General features: G+C 42.8%; 1 protein-coding gene across 4 annotated transcripts; it reads right to left on the bottom strand.

Moving 5' to 3' along the window:
- Positions 1-307: 307 nt before the first annotated feature.
- Positions 308-21,111, bottom strand: ADNP2 (ADNP homeobox 2). 4 transcript variants are annotated; one of them, XM_071553454.1, is made up of 5 exons: positions 20,836-21,111; positions 15,933-16,089; positions 14,096-14,215; positions 9,568-9,657; positions 308-5,578 (listed from the first exon to the last, which is right to left on the bottom strand). In XM_071553454.1, the coding sequence occupies exons 3-5, from the start codon at positions 14,201-14,203 to the stop codon at positions 2,597-2,599; spliced, it is 3,180 nt and encodes a 1,059-aa protein (XP_071409555.1). In that variant the 5' UTR covers positions 14,204-14,215; positions 15,933-16,089; positions 20,836-21,111; the 3' UTR covers positions 308-2,596. The 4 variants fall into 4 exon arrangements, with proteins under 4 accessions (XP_071409555.1, XP_071409553.1, XP_071409554.1 ...); XM_071553452.1 differs by having other exon boundaries at positions 15,929-16,089; XM_071553453.1 differs by lacking the exon at positions 20,836-21,111 and adding an exon at positions 18,908-19,074 and having other exon boundaries at positions 15,929-16,089.
- Positions 21,112-22,486: the final 1,375 nt, after the last annotated feature.

Below are 22,486 nucleotides of genomic sequence, written 5' to 3' on the forward strand. Positions count from 1 at the left end.
ATTCATCTGTTTTTTTTTTATTTCTACAGTACTCACTTAACAAGAGCAGGAGCATTTAGTGATAGCAAATCACTACCAAGATTTCAGAGCCTCAGTGTCTAGGAAAATATGCACCCATCAGTATTTGGAACAATGAAAGATACTCAGGTCTACCTAAAGCATCTGGATCTAAGTTCTAGGACTTGTTTTCCTTTTGTCTTTTTTTAACAGCCATTCTGTAACAAAAGAAACATTTACATTAAGATCTCTGAATGTATTAAAAGGGGCAAGGGGGAGGATAAGTAATCATTTGCACACACACCTAAGCGAAAGTTAGAAATCTGATTTATTTGAAACTGTGAAATCAGTGTCCAATAAATAAAATGCTTAACATCAACACTAGATACTATGTAGGAAAACTCTGGTCAGACTGGACTGTTCCCTTGGTGCCCTGATCATGGATGAATCCTGAAATGACTTCCCAGCTTCCCACAGCCACACTGTTATCACCACAATCTTCTCCCATTCATGGCAAACCTTCCCCAGATCCACACTGCCAAATTCCTCCACACTGGAGTTTCACCAGTACCAGCAGAACTACCCCAAAGATGACAGGCCTCACAGGACTGAGGCTGTGAGTGCCTACATTTCAGAACTTCTATGGAGCATCCCTCTTCCTCACTCAAAGCCCTTTAAACAGGTTTCATGAACTGTGCTATGGTCAAATATATTTATTTTCCAATGAGCTATTATTAGGCTGTTAGAATGCACAGTTTCTTAATCACTCTCAGTTTTTGGAGTGGGGCGTGAAGATGATCCCATAAATGGTGTTTGTTTGCTTAACTCTGCTATTAAGTTACATTTTTCCAAATAGCAGATTCTAAGTAACAGTATGTTACATACACATTAAAACTCTCTGAAGCAATTGATATGAAAATATTAAGATTTTATCCAAAATATAATTCCAAACAGCCTATAGAACCTTAGGTGGAAAGCCACCAAGTTCTGCTAAAAATGTCACACCCTTTCAGAAACAGCATTAAAAACATTCTGTATCTGCTTTAGGAACTATTGCACAGGGCAAAAGTATTCTTACTACTTTAAAAAATAGAAATAAACCTGGGCATATCACCCTTTCCTTGGAACACTGGCACAAGTGAACTCCTACCTTCTGAGAAAAAAGGGTGGGGAGAGGGGGATTAAGATGAAGAATTAAAAATAATGCATTTTACAAGTTATTTTTTATGGAACTGGCTGTTAATTAAGATTTGAGGCACTCTTTGACAAGCCAGATGAAAACAACCATACCCAGAAAGAAAGGACAGTACTCAACAAGGCCTCAATGTAGCCACCAGTTTGTGCTTCAACTCAAGCGAACCTTCCCAGCAGCTTTTCTGTAATCTGTAACAGGGGTGTTCCTTCACATTGAAGATAAGTCTGTTTGGGTTTTATACTATTCTGATGTTCTCTACAGGCCAATAAAAAACAATCACTACATGAATACCATTGGTTCAGGTACTCAAAAGTCCTGATGCTACCAGTTCATCCAGTTTCAGTTTGAACAATTTCTGACCCAAGCGATTTCAAGCCAGGGCTCTAATTTGCTGGGGAAGAGGCTCTGCTCAGTTACTACCTCATAAAACAGCAATTTAAAATAAGTCAGGTTTTTCACCAAACTTCAGTGATATCTGGATAGGGTTTCTACAGGTAAGTGATGTGCACAGAAGTCATATACTCCAGGTATCAAAGCAACTCTGCAAAGCAGCTTTGCTTTTGAAAAAGAAAATAAAACAAATGCTGCTACCAAGCCTAGAACAACCGGTATTTAAACAACCAGGCTTCAACACCAATAAAAAGAGTAAACACTTCTGGTTAAAAAGGTCTATTTAACAGATAATAACCATTTAAAATCAGTTCATTATAACACTTCAATAGGCACCCGCGAGCCCCTCAATCCTCGCCACATTAATAATACTCAGAAGAAACAACAAGTCACCAGAGTTAACTGGCACAGGTATTTTGATTGAGGAGAATAAAAATAAAAAGGATTGCCATTGCTACCAGTGCACTGGGAAATCAAAGGGGCGATGGATGTAAAGGCTGCAATCACTTCTTCAGAATCAGGACTTAAAAATACAGTCACATACATGTTTTTCACATACAGTTTACCTTGGAATTTTAAACAACGTTACACATTTTATTATTGAGAAAAGATGACAACATTGCAGAAAAATAAAATAAAATAAAATAAATTTTTAACAGGACAAGTGTTTTACATGGTGGTATAAAAAGTGTAAGGGGAGCCTGGGGGGGAAGAAAGGGAAATGGAAGTAGAACACCAACGAAAAAACAACCAAACAAAAAAATCCCACAACACTACTCCAGAAAAAGTAAAAGGCTAAAACAAATTCCAGATGTGTAAGTCTGAAGGTTTTAGCTTTTTCAGACACACAGCTACGTGTGCCTTTCACAATAACAGTCACAGCTGAACGATATACTTTCTGTACTACTGCACCCTTCAACAGGCCAGTCTGCAAGTTAAAACAAATAATATATAAACTGCTAAACTGGTAAGTATGCAATTATGGATTGCTTTTAGCTGTTATAAAAACCTTGTTTACATATCTAATGGCTCATTATTTAATGGTTCACCACTTAAATTCAAACTGTGCTTCACAGTTTTCAGTTCAGACACACTGAAACCCAGCAGCACAGATGGCTGGAGATTTTTTATCGCCCTTAAGCACTTATTCCTCATTTTTCCGAAGACTGATGCAACATCAATTTTCCACGCATACAGTAGCAGTGAAAGTAATTCCATCTCTTTTTTAGAAGGATATGGCCTCTTGTGGAAGTAGTCTGACAAAAACTGTTTTTGCGCCTCATACGAATTGTGATCGTACTGATTAGGATCCACCGCCAGAAAGCGAAGATCCTCACTGGAAGGAAGCTTCCTCATCTCAGTCCTCATCTTCTGTCGTTTGAAAGGCACTACCCCTGAACTCACTTCTTTCTCTGGAGACAGAGCTATGCCAGCACTTAAGCTCAGAGGCTGCTGTTCCTTACTTCTTTGGTCTTCTGCAACAAAGCAGGAATCAGATTGCCTTCTTTTCAGTATCAAAGAAACATGCTTTTCACCGTTCACAAACAGCAGCTCTTCTCTCTCAGTACGCTCAAGCTGCATCTTCAGGCTTGAGTTGGTATCTTTGTCTTTGGGAGCACTTCTACAACGGAGCAAATGTACAGCAATGGCTGTTAGAGTCATATTTCCAGTGTACACACCACAACAGTGGATGCACTTGAAAGCAGGAGACTTTAAAATTGTATGTACTGTTGGCATTATATGATGCCGCTCTTTCAAATGCTTTTCATAGGTTTCTTTACCAGCAAACGTACCTAAGCAAAAGGGACAGGTAAACATTTTTCTGGTGCATCTCCTGTTCGCTTCTGCTGTCTGAGGCTTCACTTTGATGTAAACAGGGACGAGAATTGTTGAATTTATTCCAACAAGAACTGCCATATGTACTTCTCTTTCACCCATGTCTTCATTTGGTAACACTGTATTGAAATCAAAGTGTGGGAACACCAGGTCACCCTGAGCATCGTTAACCAGCTGAAATCCTCTGTTGCTGTAATTGGCGTGCAACTGCTTCCTCCCACTGTGTCTGGTTTTGTTGTGTTCCAGGAGGCTTTTCAAGTCATAGAAAGTACCTGTGCAAAACAAGCAAGATAAGCCATGCATGAAGAGATGTTTCATGAGCTCTTCCTCACAGAGAAAACATTTACAGGCATAACAACGGATCGTCTTTTCTGTCATCCTTAGAAAGGGTGCACAAGCTGCAAGTTTGTCGGGTTCTGGGATTTCTACTTTTACTTCACGTGGTTTGTGGGCCACCTCCATGTGCACCTCATAGACATTTGATGGGAAAAGCTCATTGCAAACAGGGCAAGTCTTCCACTGCTTGGCCTGTCTGATAGCCTGGCTTGTTTCAGGACCAGGTGGGGAGGCCTGTAAAGACACATTCTCAGAGGTCAGAACCATGGGAGGAGAGGGTGCACCAGCCGGTGACTGGGACAGCTGAGCCACCGACCCAGACTGCATGAGCTGGATGGGCACCTGCGGGGGCGTAACAGTCGCTACTCCACCACCAGGAGGTACAGGCAAAGTCACTGAAACCGGGGCAAGCGTGTACGTAGGTATCCCATTAACCTGCTTCCCCGTGGGAATCAACTGCCTCAGGATAGGGCCTGCAGTCAAAAAAGTTGCATTTTGAGAAACTGGAGGTTGAACTGGCTGATTTACTGGAATAACTGCTGGGGCAACAGGTTGATTAAGCTGAAGAAACCCAGGTCCGACAGATGGTCTGACAGGAACCACCCCAGAGGCAACCGGCTGGTTCAGCTGGAGAACACCCGACCCAACTGTCTGTGCCACAGGAAAGACCCTGGGATCAATGGGTCTGTTCATGTTCCCAAGTGACTGGTTGACAGAGAGAACTCCTGGAGCAACTGGTTGATTCACTGGGACGACTCCTGGTACAACTGGTTGATTCACAGGGCTGACATGTTGAGTAACAGGCAGTGTTCCAGCTGGAACTGGAGCATTTATAGTACCAATGGGCTGATTAACGGGAAAGAGCCCAGGACTGACAGGCTGGTTAAGAGGAAGAACTGCAGGGGCCACAGTTCCATTTATGGTCCCAACAGCGTTATTAAGAGGGAGCCCATGAGAAACAATGATAGGCCGGGAAGGAGACGGTGGAATACTAATGTTGTTCTGACCTACAGGAGGATTGCTGGGAACAAGAGTGACATGTGATGGCGTAACAACTGGAGCAGAAGTCGTATGTGGAAGGCTACCAGAGGCACTTGGAACAGTCAGTGGTCCGACTGTGTTTTGAACTGCTTTTGGCTGCATCGCACTCTGGTTTTGATTATTCTGTGGAAATGCAAGCTGGATGCAAGCTGGAGCTGTGATGGAACCTGCTGGGACAACAGCAGGCCCTGCAGATGGAGGAGCCAGCGCCACACTTTGGAGAGGCTTTGGAGCAATAGTCGTTTGTCCAGGTTTCTTAATACGTTCTGAAATCACCGATCGAAGTTTGTTCTCCAGGTCTTGGTGTGTTTCAGCTGTCAAGATATGATACATTAAAGAATCTGGGCTGTTTGCAGAAGCATTACACTTTTTACAGTAGTATTCAACTGAATTTGCTGTACTATCACCAGATTTCTCACCAAAATACACACTTATTAAATTTTTAAAATGGTTCATCAGCACATGCTTCTTCATATTGTAATATAGGGTGTCTGTGAAGTGACATTTTAGACATGTGAAGTTTATGACATCACTCTTAAATTGTTTCATGCCATCCAAAATGCTGACTGTATAGTTCTGTATCCTTTTATTAGATGAGTGAAACATCCGGATGTGTTTTCCCACTACTTTGGGATGAGAAGCAAATGCACATTTTGGGCAAGAAACCACCATCTCTTGCTCCTCTTCATCCTCATGGTAGCGATGCAAGTGATTCTTGAATGAAGTAAGCAGTTTTGATGAGAACTTGCATAAGCTGCAGCAGTAGGGCTTTGTTCTGTATCTCTGCAAACAAAAGAGAAACATCCACTTAGAAACTGCCAGTTCCTACCTTGCTGTTACCTGTTTAAAAATAAGTCTACACCAACACCTGCCAAAAATGCCTTCACTGGACACAGAGCATGTATCTTCCCCATTTCTTGTGGTTTTGAAAAGCAGATTTAAAGATGACATACTTAAAGGGAGAAACACCTGTGCCCTTTTTGTTTCACAATAATTTATTAAGCTTTAAGTGAGTCCATTTCTACTCCAGTACACAAGAAGTTATTTTGAAACCCATTTTTAAAGACAGGAATCACAGAACAAGCTAAGAAGAATTTGTATGCCATACACAGGAGGTTAAGCATTAGCAATTAGGAACAACAGTCCTTCTAATATGACACTTTTAAAGCTTTATTTAGTTAAGGGCCAGCTTAGAGAGAGAACACAGAACAGGAAGGGACCTTTTTCTGTGTTTCAACAGCCTGCTCTCTACTGAAAACTCTCTAGAAGTACCTTCCCAGAAAAGTCACAAATTAGTAGGTTTCTTAAGAATATCCTTTTGAAGCTAAAATAATAATAGAAGAGAATAAAACCTGCTTTTGTGATAAGGCAGCAATGACCTATTTGTCTTGTCTCATCCAGACTGGACATTCCATCACAATAATTTTTTTCAGAAATTTCTTCTAGCACATTCATTATAGAGCATACAGATTCTTTTCAGGAAAGTATTTAACTGTATAAGAATATACCTGACTATCTTCCACTGAGCAGTGGTTTGGTCCCTCAGTTATACATCACATGACAGCGTGACTCTGTATCCACATGATCCTTATTTCCTCTTTATGAAAAACTGGTAGCCCTGTCAACCATTTTTTCTGATCAATTTCCTAGGAAGTTAACCCTGGCTCCTGCCAAAAACTACAGAATCACAGCAACATCCATGTGACAAATCTGCACTCTCAGACATCTGGTGGAATCAGTATGTTCCCTCTGACATGTTTTATACCTTACTGATTTCTGCCCTGTATGAAACAGAACTCAAAGGGAACAAGCTGGGCCACCAATTCAGTATCCAGCCTAGTTAGATCATCCATATACATGTCACTGACACATTACGAAGAACAGTAACAAAATATGTACAGGGATTTTTTTTTGCCATTTCATACAGCCTTGGAGGTTACAGTCAGTCATACACAGATAACAGCCAGCCATCTACCAGCAGTACTAGAAGAGTCTCCTGATGATAACCAAAATCTAAGCTCGAAATTCAAGAGACTGGGTCAGATAATACTGGCTGGCTAAGGCTGATGAAGAAGTATGCTGCTAAAGAATCACTGAATTATCTTCTATTTATACTCCAGGTGTCTAATCTCAGTCACTGGTAAACAGCAACAGAGCAAATTAGCAGATGCATCAATCTTTCTTTTGAAGTGTATTCCCTGGAGAAAGGCCACTGACACTACTGAACTAATGAAGCACACAGAGCATCATTATAAAGATCACCTCACCAGCCTTACTTCTGAAGAGTCAGGTGACAAAGAGAGGTGACTGCTTATTTTAATTCATTGTCCAAGACTTACAAAAGCTTATAAAATACACATAGTGTCGTGCATTGTCAGTTTTTCCTTGCTGCAAAGTCTGAACAATTGCTGTAAGATGCAGTGAGAACACTCTACAGGTAAGTGGTCCAACTGCTGAGTTAATTTACTATTCTGTAGTAATGATGTTCAAACAAGTATTGAACAGCCCCAGTGCCTGCATACTGCAAAGTCTAGGGAAAACAGTGTTCCATGTCTTCTTAGATAATTTGGTTTTTGATGAGGGCAAAAATTATGAGACTGCCATCAAAAGAGAAAAAAAGTTCAGTACCTCAAGTTCTATTGAATTCCGAAGTTCCACTACTCCACTCAAAAAAACCCCAACAACAACAAAATCCAAACCAATTCTCTCTCAGGTGAACAGCAGCATGTGGAAGCATGTCATCTGCTGCTTTGATATTCTCTGTATGAAACAGAGGTCTTCCACACAAAATCATTTTGCCAGCATGTTCTCCTTGCATACTCACCTGATTTGCTTTTTATGCTCACAAGTGCTACTACAGCCTACCAAGAGTATCCCAGTTTTATAGAAAATTTGACAAAGCAAAAATAGTAAGCCCCTTAGGAAAAACAAAGATTTTTAGAAATTGATAATCACAACCCTCAACTGTACTCATGGAATCCATAAAAAGGCTTATTAGAGACATTGAGGAAAACTTGGTTAGTCCTGCTCCACAGAACTCACCCCAGAGTGCAGCAGCATCACTGCTCTGTGGTTTCACATTCCCCACAACCCAGAGACACTCAGGAGGACAGCACAGCCTCCAAGAACTGCAGTTCTTCCAGAATTCCTAATGTCTCCCTAAAAACAGTACAACTGGTGGAAACGACCAATTTTCTTTAAAAAGGTGTCTTCTCCAGCCTACTGAATTTCCAGTGTGGCTCAAACAACTTATTTTCCCCTTATGACAACAACTTTGGAATAGAACTTCCTGAAGGACCAACTTCTTTTCCCCCAGATTTAGGCAGCATAACACATGAATGGCATATATCAAGGGATCATGATGGCTTAAAAAAATGGATTGGAACAAGTTTACTATCCAAAGACACAGCTTGGCCAATCTGCTCCCCAGCACCATATCACCAACTCCACACTGAAGTTCATCAGATCAGATTCCAATCTTGGGGTTTTTGTCAGATACAGACAGTCATGCTGACTGGCTGAGTCAGGACACTTATTTCTCCCTTCTGGTAAGGGATCAGGTCTCTCTGCCTTGCCTCCCTTCAGACAACAGGAAGGAAAGAAGATTTCCTTCTCTAGCACACAATTTTTAGTTCTTTTCCATTTTTCATTGAAATGGCTAATCATTTTTCCTAAAGAACTGGTGAAGGAAGACAAGCTTCCCTTGGTCCATCTTCATCCTACTCTTCCCTTTTTCATGTCTGAGGAGGAAGGGGAACCTTCCCTGCTCACCTAACACAGATCCTCCAACACTGAACTTTCTTTAGGGAAAAGAGACAAAAGCAGCAAGACCAGAGCTCAGGTAACATGTTGGATGGGGCCAGAACACCTGATAAAAGATGCTTTTCATGTGCATAAAGAAGAAATAAAAAAGGAGGGAATAAAAGGGAAACCATCCTAACAATTAACGTGATTTATTCCATTCTCCTAAACTAAAGGTAGTCTTTACTGAAGGTAACTGTAAACCTTATCTGAAGTGGCACTAAAAGGCTCAACACAATCTGTCCCTGCTCAAACAAAAAGTCACATTTGAGTCTTTCATCCACAAAGTCATGTGAGCAGATCAACCTCCAGTCTTAAATGTGTGAACATGAGTTCAGGAAGGGAGAAATAGCAGACACAGCAGACCAGGGTCCTAAAGGGCAGAAGGGATCACTTTGTCAGTTTGGCAAAGACCGAGTGGCTTTGTTTGATCAGGCTGTATGGTGGGCACTGCAACTATTCCTCTTTGAAGCCTTAGTTTGTTTTAAAGATGGTAAAAGGCAGACGTTTTAAAAGCTGTTTCACATACACAAACCTAACTGGAAATAGTTTTCCACTGGCACCCTATGCCAAGGCACTAATAATAATTACAGCTTAATCCACTCACACCTATGCAATCACATTTTCACCCTTCCAGTGCAACAAGAGCCACGTTGTACACAGGATCATGTCAATAATACACATCAAATTAGGCTAAAAAGGCAGCACATTAGTGTGACATCTCAAATACTGATGTTCAAGGTTGTATCCTTAAAGACAGAAAATGACATTTAGTCCTTATAACCAGCCACATTACAGGGGAAAACACAGAGGAAATGTAAGATTATTCCCTGACTAACAGGACTTAGAAAACAAATATCAAAGCTACTTTTTAAACCATGAAAAAGTTGCATTCCCATTTCCAAAACTTGTAAAATTCAGCTACTCCACACACACATCTACCCAGAATTTCTAACGCAAATTTTACATACCTTCCTTTTGCCCACAGGTTCCCAAGGAGAGACATCACTCCAAGAAGTGTTACAAAAGTAGCTTTCACCTGCATCGAAACTTTGAAGATTCTAAAAGAAAAATGAAAACAAGAACTCATCTGCTTTAGCAGTCTGTTTTGAATGTGAAGAAATTCCCAACAGAAAATAAGGAAAAAAACAAAGAAAAATCCACATTAAGGGAAGGTGACTCAGAAATGCAGACAATATTCAGATTTATGTCCCAAAACTCCCTTAAAAGGAATTACTTCTTTGACCACTCTTTAATTAATTTTACCTCAAATATTTGTTCATGTGACTGGCTGGTAATACAACAAGAATTCTGAACATTACACAGTTACTGAAAATAATATAGGGAGTGAAAGTATTTACTTTAATTCCGTTGCTTCCAGGCAAGTTCACAGCAAACACTGAAAGGTATCTCCCCCCTCTGCTTTCCTTCTCCTGTATCTGTGGTATTTCACTGCTTACTTCCATTTATTAACTTACCACTATGCTTTACTTTGCAACACGTTTTGGTATTAAATCTTCATAGCATTGCTACACTTTTAGCTTGAAAAAACAAAAGACAGGAGTTTGTTTCCAAGAGCTGCAGTACCTTCCCACAAGCTGTAAAAGCAACAATATTATCATGTCTGAACAACCCTGTCAGGGTAAGCAACTCTCCTTACAGCATTCTTCTAATCATTCCCATCAGAGCAGTTTGTTCCTCAAGCCAGAGCCAGCTACTATCCTAGAAATCCTAACTTCGTCTTCAGTTTTGAGGCTGACACATCTCCAAACACAAACTTAATTAAAAAAAACAACAACAAAAAAACAAACTAGATTTCTATTTCCTCAGCATTCCTGAAGGCCCCAGGGTAGCCCCAACAGCCCACCAGAGGGCCTTGGATGAACCACAGGCTACAAACCCAAACCAGCATTGCTTCTCCCCTCACATTCCCCTTCCCTTTCACAAACTCCTCTTCACTCTAAACTCTGCTCTAGAGAGAGCAAGACGTTTTTACCTCTGCACCAAACACCACTGAACAGCAGGAGGTAATAAATACCATTTAGATGAGATGACCTTACAAGGAGTGGAATTCATATATCTAATAGCTTGTGGTTAAAAAAATGCAATATTGACATGAAATTTAGCAGCAACAGGGCATATAATGAGCAACAAAGAGCAACATGTACCAACCCAAAAAATACAGAATCCTACTTAATGCAGGCTCTGTTTGCATAGGGTTCCTGTACATGCACATATGAGCATTCCTGTGTGTTTCACAAATTACAGAAAGCCAGAACATCATGCCAGAGATAATCTGATTTAAATTATATTATCCAAGAATTCAGAAAAATGTAGTTGAGTTTGCAACAAGCTTTCCAGCTTTTTCAACAGTTAAGTTTGCCTGAGGAGAAGCCAGAAAAGCTCAGGGCAACAATAAACAAATCCCTTTCCATGTAATCAACACCTGGACACTGAAAGAGTCGCCTATTTGCCCTTCAGCCAAATCATCTAATAAAAAAACAAAACCAGAAACACCTTAGAAGGAATTCTTGCGTGGAACAAGAGAAATCCCAAACTCTGAAGAGTTATGTTTGACAGAGAAAATTAAGTCATTTGATATTTACTAATAATTCTTCAGCTGAATATGCTGGAGCAAATTACACACAGTTAAAAAAGTTTTCCTGAAGTTTATGGCTTATCTCAAACATGTTCTGCTTTTGCTTTGAGAGACTTAAACACCAGATTCCCACAAGCCAAATGCATGTGATAATACATATAGATAATTTTGCTGAAACAGCTACTTCCTACAGACAAATATTTACTGATAAATAAACCATTCTTAACAGTACAATTAGTCAGTGGTGCAAATGTCTATTGTGAACACTTGGTTTGAACAGAGAACTGCTACTTCGTTTTGCCTCTCCCCCATTTCTGACTCTCTCACAGAAGGGGAGGAAAACAGAAGGGAAATGTAACAAGAGGGACAGAAACGCCCTGAAAAGCCTGACTAATCCTGATGCAGAATGGGTGTTTTTACATTAAAGAGAAACACATTCTTACACTAAGAACTGTTCTCTCCTCTGTATTAAAACCATCACTGTTTTCCAGAATAAAAAGATAAAAGAGCTCAGGGTTTAAATTAATACATAGAATAGAATCACAGAATGGCCTGAGGTGGAAGGGACCTTTAAAATTACCCAGTCCCAACCCCTGCCATGGGCAGGGAGGCCACTCGCTGCACCAGGTTGCCCAGGGCCCCCTCCAACCTGGCCTTGCACACGCCAGGGATGGGGATTCACAACTTCTCTGTGCAACTTGTGCCAGCACCTCATCACCCTCTGAGTCAAGAATTTCTTTCTAACACCTGCTCTAAAACTGCCCTCTTGCAATTTAAACCATTGCTGCCCCTTGTCCTGTCACTGTCTTCCCATATAGAAGTCCCTCTCCCTCCTTTTTATGAGCCCTCTTTAGGTACTGGAAGGCTGCAATGAAGTTTCCCCCCAAAGCCTTCACTTCTGCAGCGTTACCAACCCCAACTCCCTTGGCCTGTCATCGGAGCAGAGATCTCCTCTCCATCCCTCTGACCACCTTCTGGCCCTGAGAGCACAGCATGTCAGATAACCTAAAGCAGTTTATTACAGGAAAACCTCTGGCATCACAGTGTACTTAAACATACTACCTGGAGGATCAAACTAGTAATCCAGCACAAAAGGCTCCTGTTTTCTTCCCAGCAGCTAAAACTTAACCCATTTGGTCTCTAAGCTACAAAAAGATACACAAGTCATATGTGAAATTCCTTCACCTTCCCCCTCACAAACTGTTGTCCATCATCATGCCTAATTAGAACAGCCTAAGACCAATTTTAAGACCAGATGGAAAGCCACATTTGTATCCTATAATTTCACACCATTTCCTGATTTCATGAGGAGCCCAGAAATCAATCTCAGTATTTGATAAAACAAACTTTAGCTACTTCTCACTAGATGGTCTTTAAAGTCCCTCCAAACCCAGGCCATGATTCCACTCTATAAAGACCTCACGCACCACATGCTATCAAAAAGAAATACCATCATCATATGAGCCAAGTACAAATCAGACTCTAGAAACCCTTCCTGCTGCTGAAGTTGTACCAAAACCAGCCCCAGATTACCTGAAAAAAAAAATTCCTGAAGTTATGAACTTGGTTTAAGGGAGAATTATTTGCAAAAAAAAAATCATGCGGCCCAAACCTCAGTGCTTTTTCCAGACTAGAAATGTTTACTGGGTTTCCCTCTACCACCATTTATTAAAAATGAGCCAAACCCAACAAAACACACTAATGCACACTACACACACACAAAAAAACAACCAAACACAAAACACCTGACTACTCATTCAGCATCAAAGTCCATACTGCAATCAGAGTTAGACTGCAAGAAACTTCACAGTAAAAACTCGACATCATGAAAACTTCTACTTCAGTCAAGACAGACTCAGGTTCTGAGTTAGAGGTTTGATTACAAAACAATATGTAACACCATAAAAACAGTAAGTGGAAATTACTAGACATTACCATTTTCCTTGAGCTATTGTGGCATTTAGATACATCCAACAGTTTTCAACTGTTCCAAAATTAGTTATCCATGCAAAATTATTTTTCTAATCATTTGCTTACAGTTTCAGAAAAAAACACCACAAAAGACACCAGAGCACCCCTACAGAGGATTAAACCTACTTCAGTTCCATCACACAGAACCAATCCAAACTCTTGGCTGTGATCACTGTGGAGCCATGAATACACTGAACAACCAAGAGCCTGTGCCCAGCTCACTGCAATGCACCCTGTTTAGTCAGAGCTGCATCACTGTGTTTGCACCTTTCCTGGTATCAGCCTTGCCCATCTCCTGCTGTGCACTCGTCCTGATCCCTGCACAGAATTTGCTCCAGGAAGGGGCAATAACAGTTGAAGGTTCATCTTAACTGCCCCAGTACATGGGCACACACCTTTTAAGATGCAGAACCAAAGACAATTTTGGTATTTTTCCCTGGTCACAAAGTTTAAAGGCCTGCAACAGGATTACTGGGTTTAACTGCACGTCCCTTTTCCTGACAATTTGTGTGCCCCTTCAGAGGCTTGCCCGTGATGTGTGATGTCTCTGAGCAGACTCAAGCCCTCATCTGCTTGTGATTATAAAAAAATTGAAAAAAAAGCTGCTGGCTAGCACATAAATAACAGTTCACTGGTCTGTGGTGTTTTTCCTGAAGCTGTAAGGTCCCTTTTGTTTAAATATTATTAGCAGAGAATGAGCAGCACCACCTATAACACATCTTGTTGAGAAATACGTTTTCTTTCAATGCTACATATTAACACACTAAATTCCTCCCCTGGCATCTGAGCAGTCATTACTGAGTAATTCTTGAAGTAACAATGCCCACATAAAGATCCATGGCAGAGAAATATCATATATACACTAGAAAGTGAAATATTTTTCAAGGGTTTACATTTCAGGTTGGTTTACATTCTTTCAAATGCTTTACCTTCAAGAATTCCCTGCAGTTGTCAAGCCCAAGATCCACAAGAATGTCCTTCACCTTTTTTCGAGCCTTCCTGACATTATCAAGATTTTGAACAGGAATTTGAAACATTTTGCACTTTTCCTGGAGAAAACACAAAAACAATAAAACAAACACAATAAAGTGATGGAATACTGGAACACAAGCACTTGCATTTAACAGTGTTAAAAAATAAAATCCAAAAGAATATAGAATAGAATCATTTAGGTTGGAAAAGACCCCCAAGATCATTGAGTCCAACAGTTAACCCAGCACTGCCAAGTCCACTACTAAATGATGTCCCTCCCCACCACACCTGCATGTCTTTTAAATACCTCAGCTATGAGGACTGAACCACTTCCCCTGGAGCCCATTCCAGTGCTTGGAAACACTTTCTGTGAAGAAGCTTTTCCAATTATCCAATCTAAACTTCCTGGGTGCAACTTGAGGCTCTTTCCTCGTGTCCCAGCTCTTGCTCCCTGGGAGAAGAGGCTGACCCCCACAACCTTCTCTCAGGTAGTTGTAGAGGGTGGCAAGGTCTGATCTGAGCCTCCTTTTCTCCAGGCTAAAAGCCTTCAGCTCCCTCAGTATCTGCTCACAGGACTTGTGCTCCAGACCCTTCACCAACTTCACTGCCCTTCTCTGGACATGCTTCAGCCCCTCAGTGTCTTCCTTGTAGTGAGGGAACCAAAACTGGGCACAGCACTGCAGGTGTGGCCTCACCAGTGCCAAGTACAAAGGATCAATCAGCTCCTTCTGGCCACACTATTTCTGACACAGGCCAAGATCCTATTTCTTAAATGGGAAACCCCAAAATTCTTGAGCCAAAGAACTGGTCTCACTGGTATTTCCCAGTAGATCACTTGATTGCTCTTAAAAGAAACAGAACCTGATCCTTGGGGGAAAAAATTCTTTACATTTCTTTTATCTACATAAAATTCCAAGTTTTTCTTTCAGATCTCCTTGTATCTACATGGCAGGAATACTTGTTTCATGTGCTTTTTGTAAAAGAACATGAACACCAGAATTTTATTAAGTTCTATTCAGAAAATTACTATAATCTCATTCAAGCAGGAGAACTTCAACACCTTTCACCTTGAATGTGAGCATCAAGATGAGAAGTCTTTGGTAAGTTCTTTCTCTGTCACGTATGTACATGCTTAGAATATGATTCCCAGTAAAATCCAGATTTCCTGCAGAAGTTTCTGCTGTTGTCAAGTGATCAGGTGCCCCATAGGCTTAGCTTTAGAAGTATGTGCCTTTGTCAACTGCTCCCCAATGACAGCAAAATGCAATTTGGATTTGAGATTTAAGAGACTTAAGAAAATAAAATGGGCACAGAACACAAAAGAACTACCTGCACTGAAAAAGGTCACTGGGAGCTTCTCAGGTATGTGGTTCTTAAATAGCTGGCAGAAGACCCAGGAGCATTTACAACACCTTAGTCCTTATTTCTAAATAATTTACCATCCAGGACAAGCCTGAACAAGAACAAAAAATCATACAGAAAATCCCCAAACAGTACTTCAGCCTTGACTGTCTCAAATGTCTTGAAAAGCTGCACTTCACCAAAAAAAGCAACAGCCCTCTCAACACAGAATCTTTGCCTCTGATGACAAGACTCTCCCACAAACAGCTGCAAAATCCCCTTGCACTGACACCAGCTTCAAGCTAAGCCTCAATAAATCCTCGCACACACACAACAAACCCCCAAAAGAGTATAAAAATACTTTTCACTCTGTATGTAACCCCCCCAACCTTAATTTATGTATAAAACATACAATTGAGGGTTTTCTAATTAAAATTCAAACAACTCACATACTATTCTTCTCGTCTTCTCCCCCAAAAGGAAAGGTGTGTAGAGAGACGTGGAGAGGGAACCCCATTTGACAGACACTAGTCTGGTTTTCTAATGTTTTTCATCAGCAACAAGTCCAGAAGACATTCTGATACCATTGGAGTGCGTGTAGAACAGGAACCTATAGAGAATGGAATAAATCAGAGTAACTGGTCTGGCATTCTACCAAAATCCAAGGAGTAAAAACAGGACAAAAAAAATCATCTTTTTAAAGTGAAGTCCACTGGGAATTTGCAAAGTCTCTGGTTAAAGCTTTATGGTCAGTCCCTCTATGACAGAAGGTTATGCACATCATTTCATGGTCCACTGTAGGTAACAGCAGAGCTGACTGATGCCAACGTGCTGAGACCAGCCAGAAGATGTGGCTCACTGAGTTGGCCTCCACTGGAAACAGTTCCTCCATCTCAGTCCTTCCAACTCTCACACTGATGCTACTGGAAAAGGTGACGCAGACATTTCCTGAGGCATATCCAGCTCACAAAACAAAACCACTGGTCTACAAAGATGGTGTAGTATCCAACATCCCTGTACCTCAAGAGTTTTCTTAACCAGTGATCTTCCTGAGAGGGAAATCATTAATCCAGAAGAAAGAAAAATACATACACACAAGAAAAGAAACCTGAATACAAATTACTTGTTTTCCAGTTTTCAAGCAGCTGGTCTTCAATCCAAAGCCACCATGTGCAAACACATGTAAGATTATTCAGCTGCTACTTAAACAACCTGCTTGGGAGTCAGGCTTTAAAGTCACTCATCTAACACCAGAATCACAGAATGGTTTGGGTTGGAAGGGACCTTAAAAATCATATAACTACAACCCTCTGCCATGAGCAGGGACACTTTCCACTATCCCAGGTTGCTCAAAGCCCCATCCAATCTGGCCATGAACCCTTCCAGGGATGGGGCAGCCACAATTTCCCTGAGCAATCTGTTCCAGTGTCTCACTGCCCTCACAGTTAAGAATTTCTTCTTAATGTCTAATCTGAAATTACCTCCTTGGATTTTCTGTACCCATTAGACCATCATAAAGGCTACAAAACCTCACCCTTCTAAACCTACTCCCTCAAAACCTCCATTCCCTGATTACTATGTGGTTTATTATCCACAATATTTTACTACTAATTTGTTTTTCTTTTATTTTGGATATTCAAGCCTCAGGTTGCATTTTGTTTCCATTTGTTGGTACACATCCCATTCTTAACCAGCAAATTCAACATGAAAGGACATAAAAACTAAATCAGAGTCACTCTAGCCCAAGAAACTTGATCCTTTAACTGTGCTGCCTACCTAAAAGACAAATTTATCCTTAACTGAACTGTTCCCAAAAAACCTGATAATCCACTGAGTTTCCACAGTCAGTGCCATTTCATAAACAGAACCAAGGCAAGCTAATAGCAAAATGAAAGAATAATTTTAGCAGCTGATGTCTCAAATTCAGTCATAAAATATCTGGTCAACTCTTGCTCAGGCATTTTATCCATCAATCTATTCCTGCATTTGCTGGTCATTTAGAGAACACCTCCATAATGATACAATAAACTCAAGTTTTACGCAACCCTACAGGTTCATTTCTGTAACATCTGTTACCACAGTTTATAACATCTGGATACATTCACCTTTCCAACAAAGGCCACAAGTGCAACTCTTCCCTTCCAGTTCTACTACAGTATTTTAAGACCAGCCTACACAACAAAGTAACAGCCTGGACAGCATCTCAGTGGACAAAGTCCCCAGTCTGCCAAGTATCTTCTACTGTCACTTCTCCATATTAAAAAACAAGAAAAACACTAATATTTCACTTCCTCAGACTGAGAAATCACCACGAAATGGAAAGTTCCTATTTCTTTTATTCCTTAGAGCAACAGTCATTCCCTTTGGAAAGCACCTCAAGAGGACAAGCAGTCCAGCCTCCTCCAAGCAGGCTCAGCCATTAATTGCAAACAGGGCACCCTGTTATGGCCAGTCAGGTCTGAGAAACCCCCACAGGCAGAGGTTTGGCAGCCTCTGCCAGTGACAAACTGAGCTCACAGTGAGAGCTTTTCTCTTTCCATCGAATCAGCACCACTTTGGTTTGTGTCCCTACAGAGAGCAGGCATCGTCCAGCAAATGAAACACAGAGCTGGTAGGAGCTGGACTAAGGAAGATGCACGAATGTGTCTTCAGTGTGGAGGCAAATACTTCCAGCAAAATCCAGTGCACCAGAGAATCCGGCATTTCTGGAGTTTTCAGGAAAAGAGGCAGCCTCAAAGAAACCATCAAAATATACCCAAGAAAATGGCTGTAATGGAACCCTTTTCAGACACCAGGTAATCCATACAGAAGCCACATCTCCAGATATGTTCCCAGGAACGTGGCCTTCACTAGTCCACTGCTCATGGAACTGCTTAGAGTAGGAAAATTATGGAAGGCTTATGGAATTTTGTCCTTTCATATCATCTACCTTGGACATTGAATCAGTCTTAGTTTTTATAAGTTTTATCTGGTAACTGTCATGAGTAACTGAGAGAGGTTTTTATAAAGACTTCTGTAAAGTCTTTATAATGGTTTATACGTTTGGGGACTTTGGGTGGGAATATCTTTAAAGGTGGTTTGGGGTTTTTTTAAAGGTTTCTTTACCAGCTTGTATTTCAGCAGTTATCAGAATTGAGAAGCACCAATAAAGAATTATTTTCATTTCAGTAAACTCATTAGAAGTTGATAATATCGGTTGAGAAAACAATCAAAACTTCTTTACTGCTGAAAATAAATGAGAGCACGTGACCTACTGTTTCCAAGAGTCTGAAGCACAAGAATACTGGATGGCAAAGAGAGCAGGGAGGAGGGCAGCCCACTGAGACACTGCCTAGAGAATGTGAGTTCAGCTTGGCCATGCAGAGTTTTACTCTCCTCAATTTTTGTTTTGTTTCTGAAAAGCTTACAAGACCTACAAGAAGTCACACCTTAATATCTGCACAACCACATATTACATGGCAGGTTCCACTTCCTGGACTCTTATCTGTGCCTTCTGAGAGAGACCAAACCAGATTTACGAGTATGGCAACACCATCAAAGCTTATCCAGTCCATGGAGGGAGAGGGAAGAAATGTGAACAGCTTCCTATCAGCTTCTCTAGGTGTTATAACAGCTTTGGAAGATTTGATGCCCTGAAAGCAAAACAATCAATTGATTAGAACAGATACTATCCTTGTTTATTACTGAATTTGTTGCAAATTAAAATATATTTCAATAAAACTTATTAGGAGCAGTTCTGGTCAACAAAGTAATTCCTCTTTATCGTCTCAGATTCCAATTTTTATCAAAGTGCAACACGATAGAACTCTCAGGTTAAAAACAGTATTAAACTTTTCTTTGTGCAACTAAATCGGAAACCTCTGGGTGTCTGGAATCATAAAACTGTTTTTAAAGTCACAATAATTTTGCTGTTTTCATGGCTATAAATCACACACCTGTTACAAAGGTCACCCAGCCCAACACAAAGACAGCCATCCTTCAACAGCTGCTACTGCAGGAGTGCTCAGGTACTTAATTACACAGCAAGACACAGCACATCAACAGACACAGTCAAATCAAAACAAGTTTAGATCACTAACTTCAGCCGCTGCAGTTTAAATAACTATTGTGATGGTTCATTAACACACAATCAAGTCCCTGTTATCCAAGACTAGTCAGAAGAGAAGAAGGAGCAAACCCATTCCAACCCATGGAGCCTTCCTGGAGCACCAACTCACACAATGCTTTGACTCTCTTTGAGTCCCTTCTGGGCATTCGACAGAACCTCAACCGATCCAAGTTCATTCTGTGTGATCTGAGCATTCAGTAAGATTTAACCCAAATCAGGGAGCTCCCAATGGAAAAACAAAAGATGTTGCAAAACTGCATGTGCTCTTCCTTGTTTCTGAGTATTTGTTATAATTCAGGAGGGTTGTCTTTTTACAAAACTTTCATTAAATGAACCATAAGAATTACAGGTCTTACAGCTCACAATATACTTAATTTCTTACTCAGAGTTTGACTAGATGTTGTCCTAAAAAAAAGCCCTTTTCCTGATCAAAATTTAACAGAAAATTTATTAAAAGCAGCACTAGGATTTCTAGAATATAGATATCCCAAGAGTGAGTCCTCACTAGCATTTAAGTCTTTACAACTTTAGGGAATCAAGCACTCATTTTTGTTTATAGAAAACGGTTAAGGACAACAATTCCTCCCCAGTACTTTACATGTCAGAACGTTATCAGTTGTGAGTTGTTCACAGTTTTGACAGTACAGAACTATGAACTGCTGCAGCAGGAGCCAAACACATGCCTTTTATTCAGTTTACAAACCAGGACAACTGGAACTCCCCATTACCTGCTCTCAAGCACAAGGCAAGTGCATTCAGATGGTTTTCATCATGCGGGCTGTGTTTTTTATATTACTCATAAATTTTCTATTTTCCGTGCATACATTGCTGAGGTAACACAACGACATTCAACGCGATTCCGCGTCCCGTTAATGATGCCATTAGCTGGTGCTGGATTCCACACGCGTGCCATTCCCATCCACACTACACTTTGCCACAAACTCCTTCAAATTACAGCAACCCATCAGAAGTAATTCAAACTACTGCTCCACAGACCAAGACAGCCTATTCAGACGGTTCCTTGGACCCCTATCGCTGCAGTGGGGGCTGGAATTCGGTGACAAACCAGAGGAGCGATGCGAACCAGCCGCTCACACCGGGCTGTCCCGAGGCCCAAGCGCTCGATGGCAGATGGGGCCGCTTCGGGCCCGGCGGGCGCTGCGGGCGGGCAAAGGGACCCGTCCCGCCCGGTCGCGCCGCTTCGCGTTCGCAGCGCCCGCCCCGCCCCGCCCCGCCCGCCGCACGTACCGGGCCGGGCCGCAGGGGGAGCCCCCGCCGCTGCTCCTGCCGATGCGGAGCCTCCTCCTGCCGCTGCCGCTGCCGCTGCTCCTGCCGCGGTCCCGCTCGGCCGCCCCCGCCGCTCAGCGCCGCGCCCCTGCCCCCGGCCCTGTCCGCCCCGCGGCCCCGCCGGCCCCGCCAGCCCCGCCCGCCGCGCTCACTGCGCGCCCCGCCAGGGCGGCGGCACCGGCGCAGCCCCCGCGCAAACCCCGCGCAAACCCCGCGCAATCCCCGCGCTCCGCCCGCGCCGCGACTGCCCCAGAAAGAGAAAATGGCGCTCGATTTGTCCCAGGAAGTGACGTCGGGGCTCATTTGCATGCCAGAGGGACAACCAATGGGGAGAGAGCAGGGGCAGCGCTCCCATTGGCTCCTGTGGGGAGCTGGGCGGGTCTGGGGGCGGGGCCGAGTGCGGAGCTCACCTGCGCCCCCACTGGCTGCTCTCGCGAGAGCCGTGACGTCACCGACAGTGGGAGGGGCTTGGGGACACCGTGCCCATCACGTGAGGCTGCCACGTGACTGACATCCTGCTCCCATTCCCTGCACGGTGCACGAGGCCTCATCCCGCTCCCATTCCCTGCACGAGGCCTCATCCGGCTCCCATTCCCTGGATGGTACACGAGGCCCCGTTGGCACCTCCCCCCTCCCCAGCCAATGGCCAAGGCAGGGCGCGGCTGCAGGGCCTGGCTCACACCTCCCCGCCCCAGCACCATGGCGGGTCGGCAGCGCCTGGGTGTGGATCCGTAGGAGCCGTGGGGCAGGTCCTGGGCATGGGTGCCCCTCTGGTGACACAGTCGGGGGCATGGCCCTGTGGTGTCACAGTCATGGCACTGGTGTCACAACCATGGCACGGGAAGGCACCAAGGTCTGGGGGAAGACACATCTCCCCGCAAGCCTGTCCCTTGTGTTGTGCCTACCAGACGTCTCCATGTGGATCAGCCAACACAGTTCCCACTCATTCCGTGATGGCAGGTGGTTTCTGATGGACACAAAATGGAAGCAGACCCAACCCCCTGTGCTGGCGGGAAACAGCCACACCGCGAGGACCGAGACAGCCACCCACGTCGGCAGCAGGGATGGCTCTCCCCAGCTGAGGCCCCTGGGGTGGCTCTGTGGTCACAGCAGGCAGGTCCTGGCGGGGGTGGTGGCAGTGGAGGCTCACAGGGCCACGCTGGATCCCACCCTTGGCACGCTGGGACCTGCTCCTGCCTCCCCACCCTCTGCCTGGCACAGCTTTCGGTCTTCCCCGCAAGGTTGTCCTCACTCTGCTCAGGCCACTTCCGAAGGGTTCACAAACTAATTACTTACATTAGGGTTTCCCTAAGCATTCGCCATGTCAAGGAAAGGCCTATTCATGGGAGCCCTGGGGAATTTTGCCGTGGGCCTTGGCAGCCCTGGGATTTCACTGTTTGTCTACACACAGCTCACCATGCAGGTCAATGAGTTGGCCAACTCATGCAAAGCCTGTGAAGGCACAGCAACAAACACACTGGTATTCCTCAAATGTTAATAATGAAATATGCACATTGGCAGGAAAGTATTCTATTCTTTTTTACAGTGGTGCACAAAACAATTGTTAACCTTTGTCACTGATAGTCCAATAAGTATATTGAAACATAATTAG

Source organism: Pithys albifrons, chromosome 4 (assembly GCF_047495875.1).
Source record: "Pithys albifrons albifrons isolate INPA30051 chromosome 4, PitAlb_v1, whole genome shotgun sequence".
In the NCBI taxonomy this organism is placed as follows: Eukaryota; Metazoa; Chordata; class Aves; order Passeriformes; family Thamnophilidae; genus Pithys; species Pithys albifrons.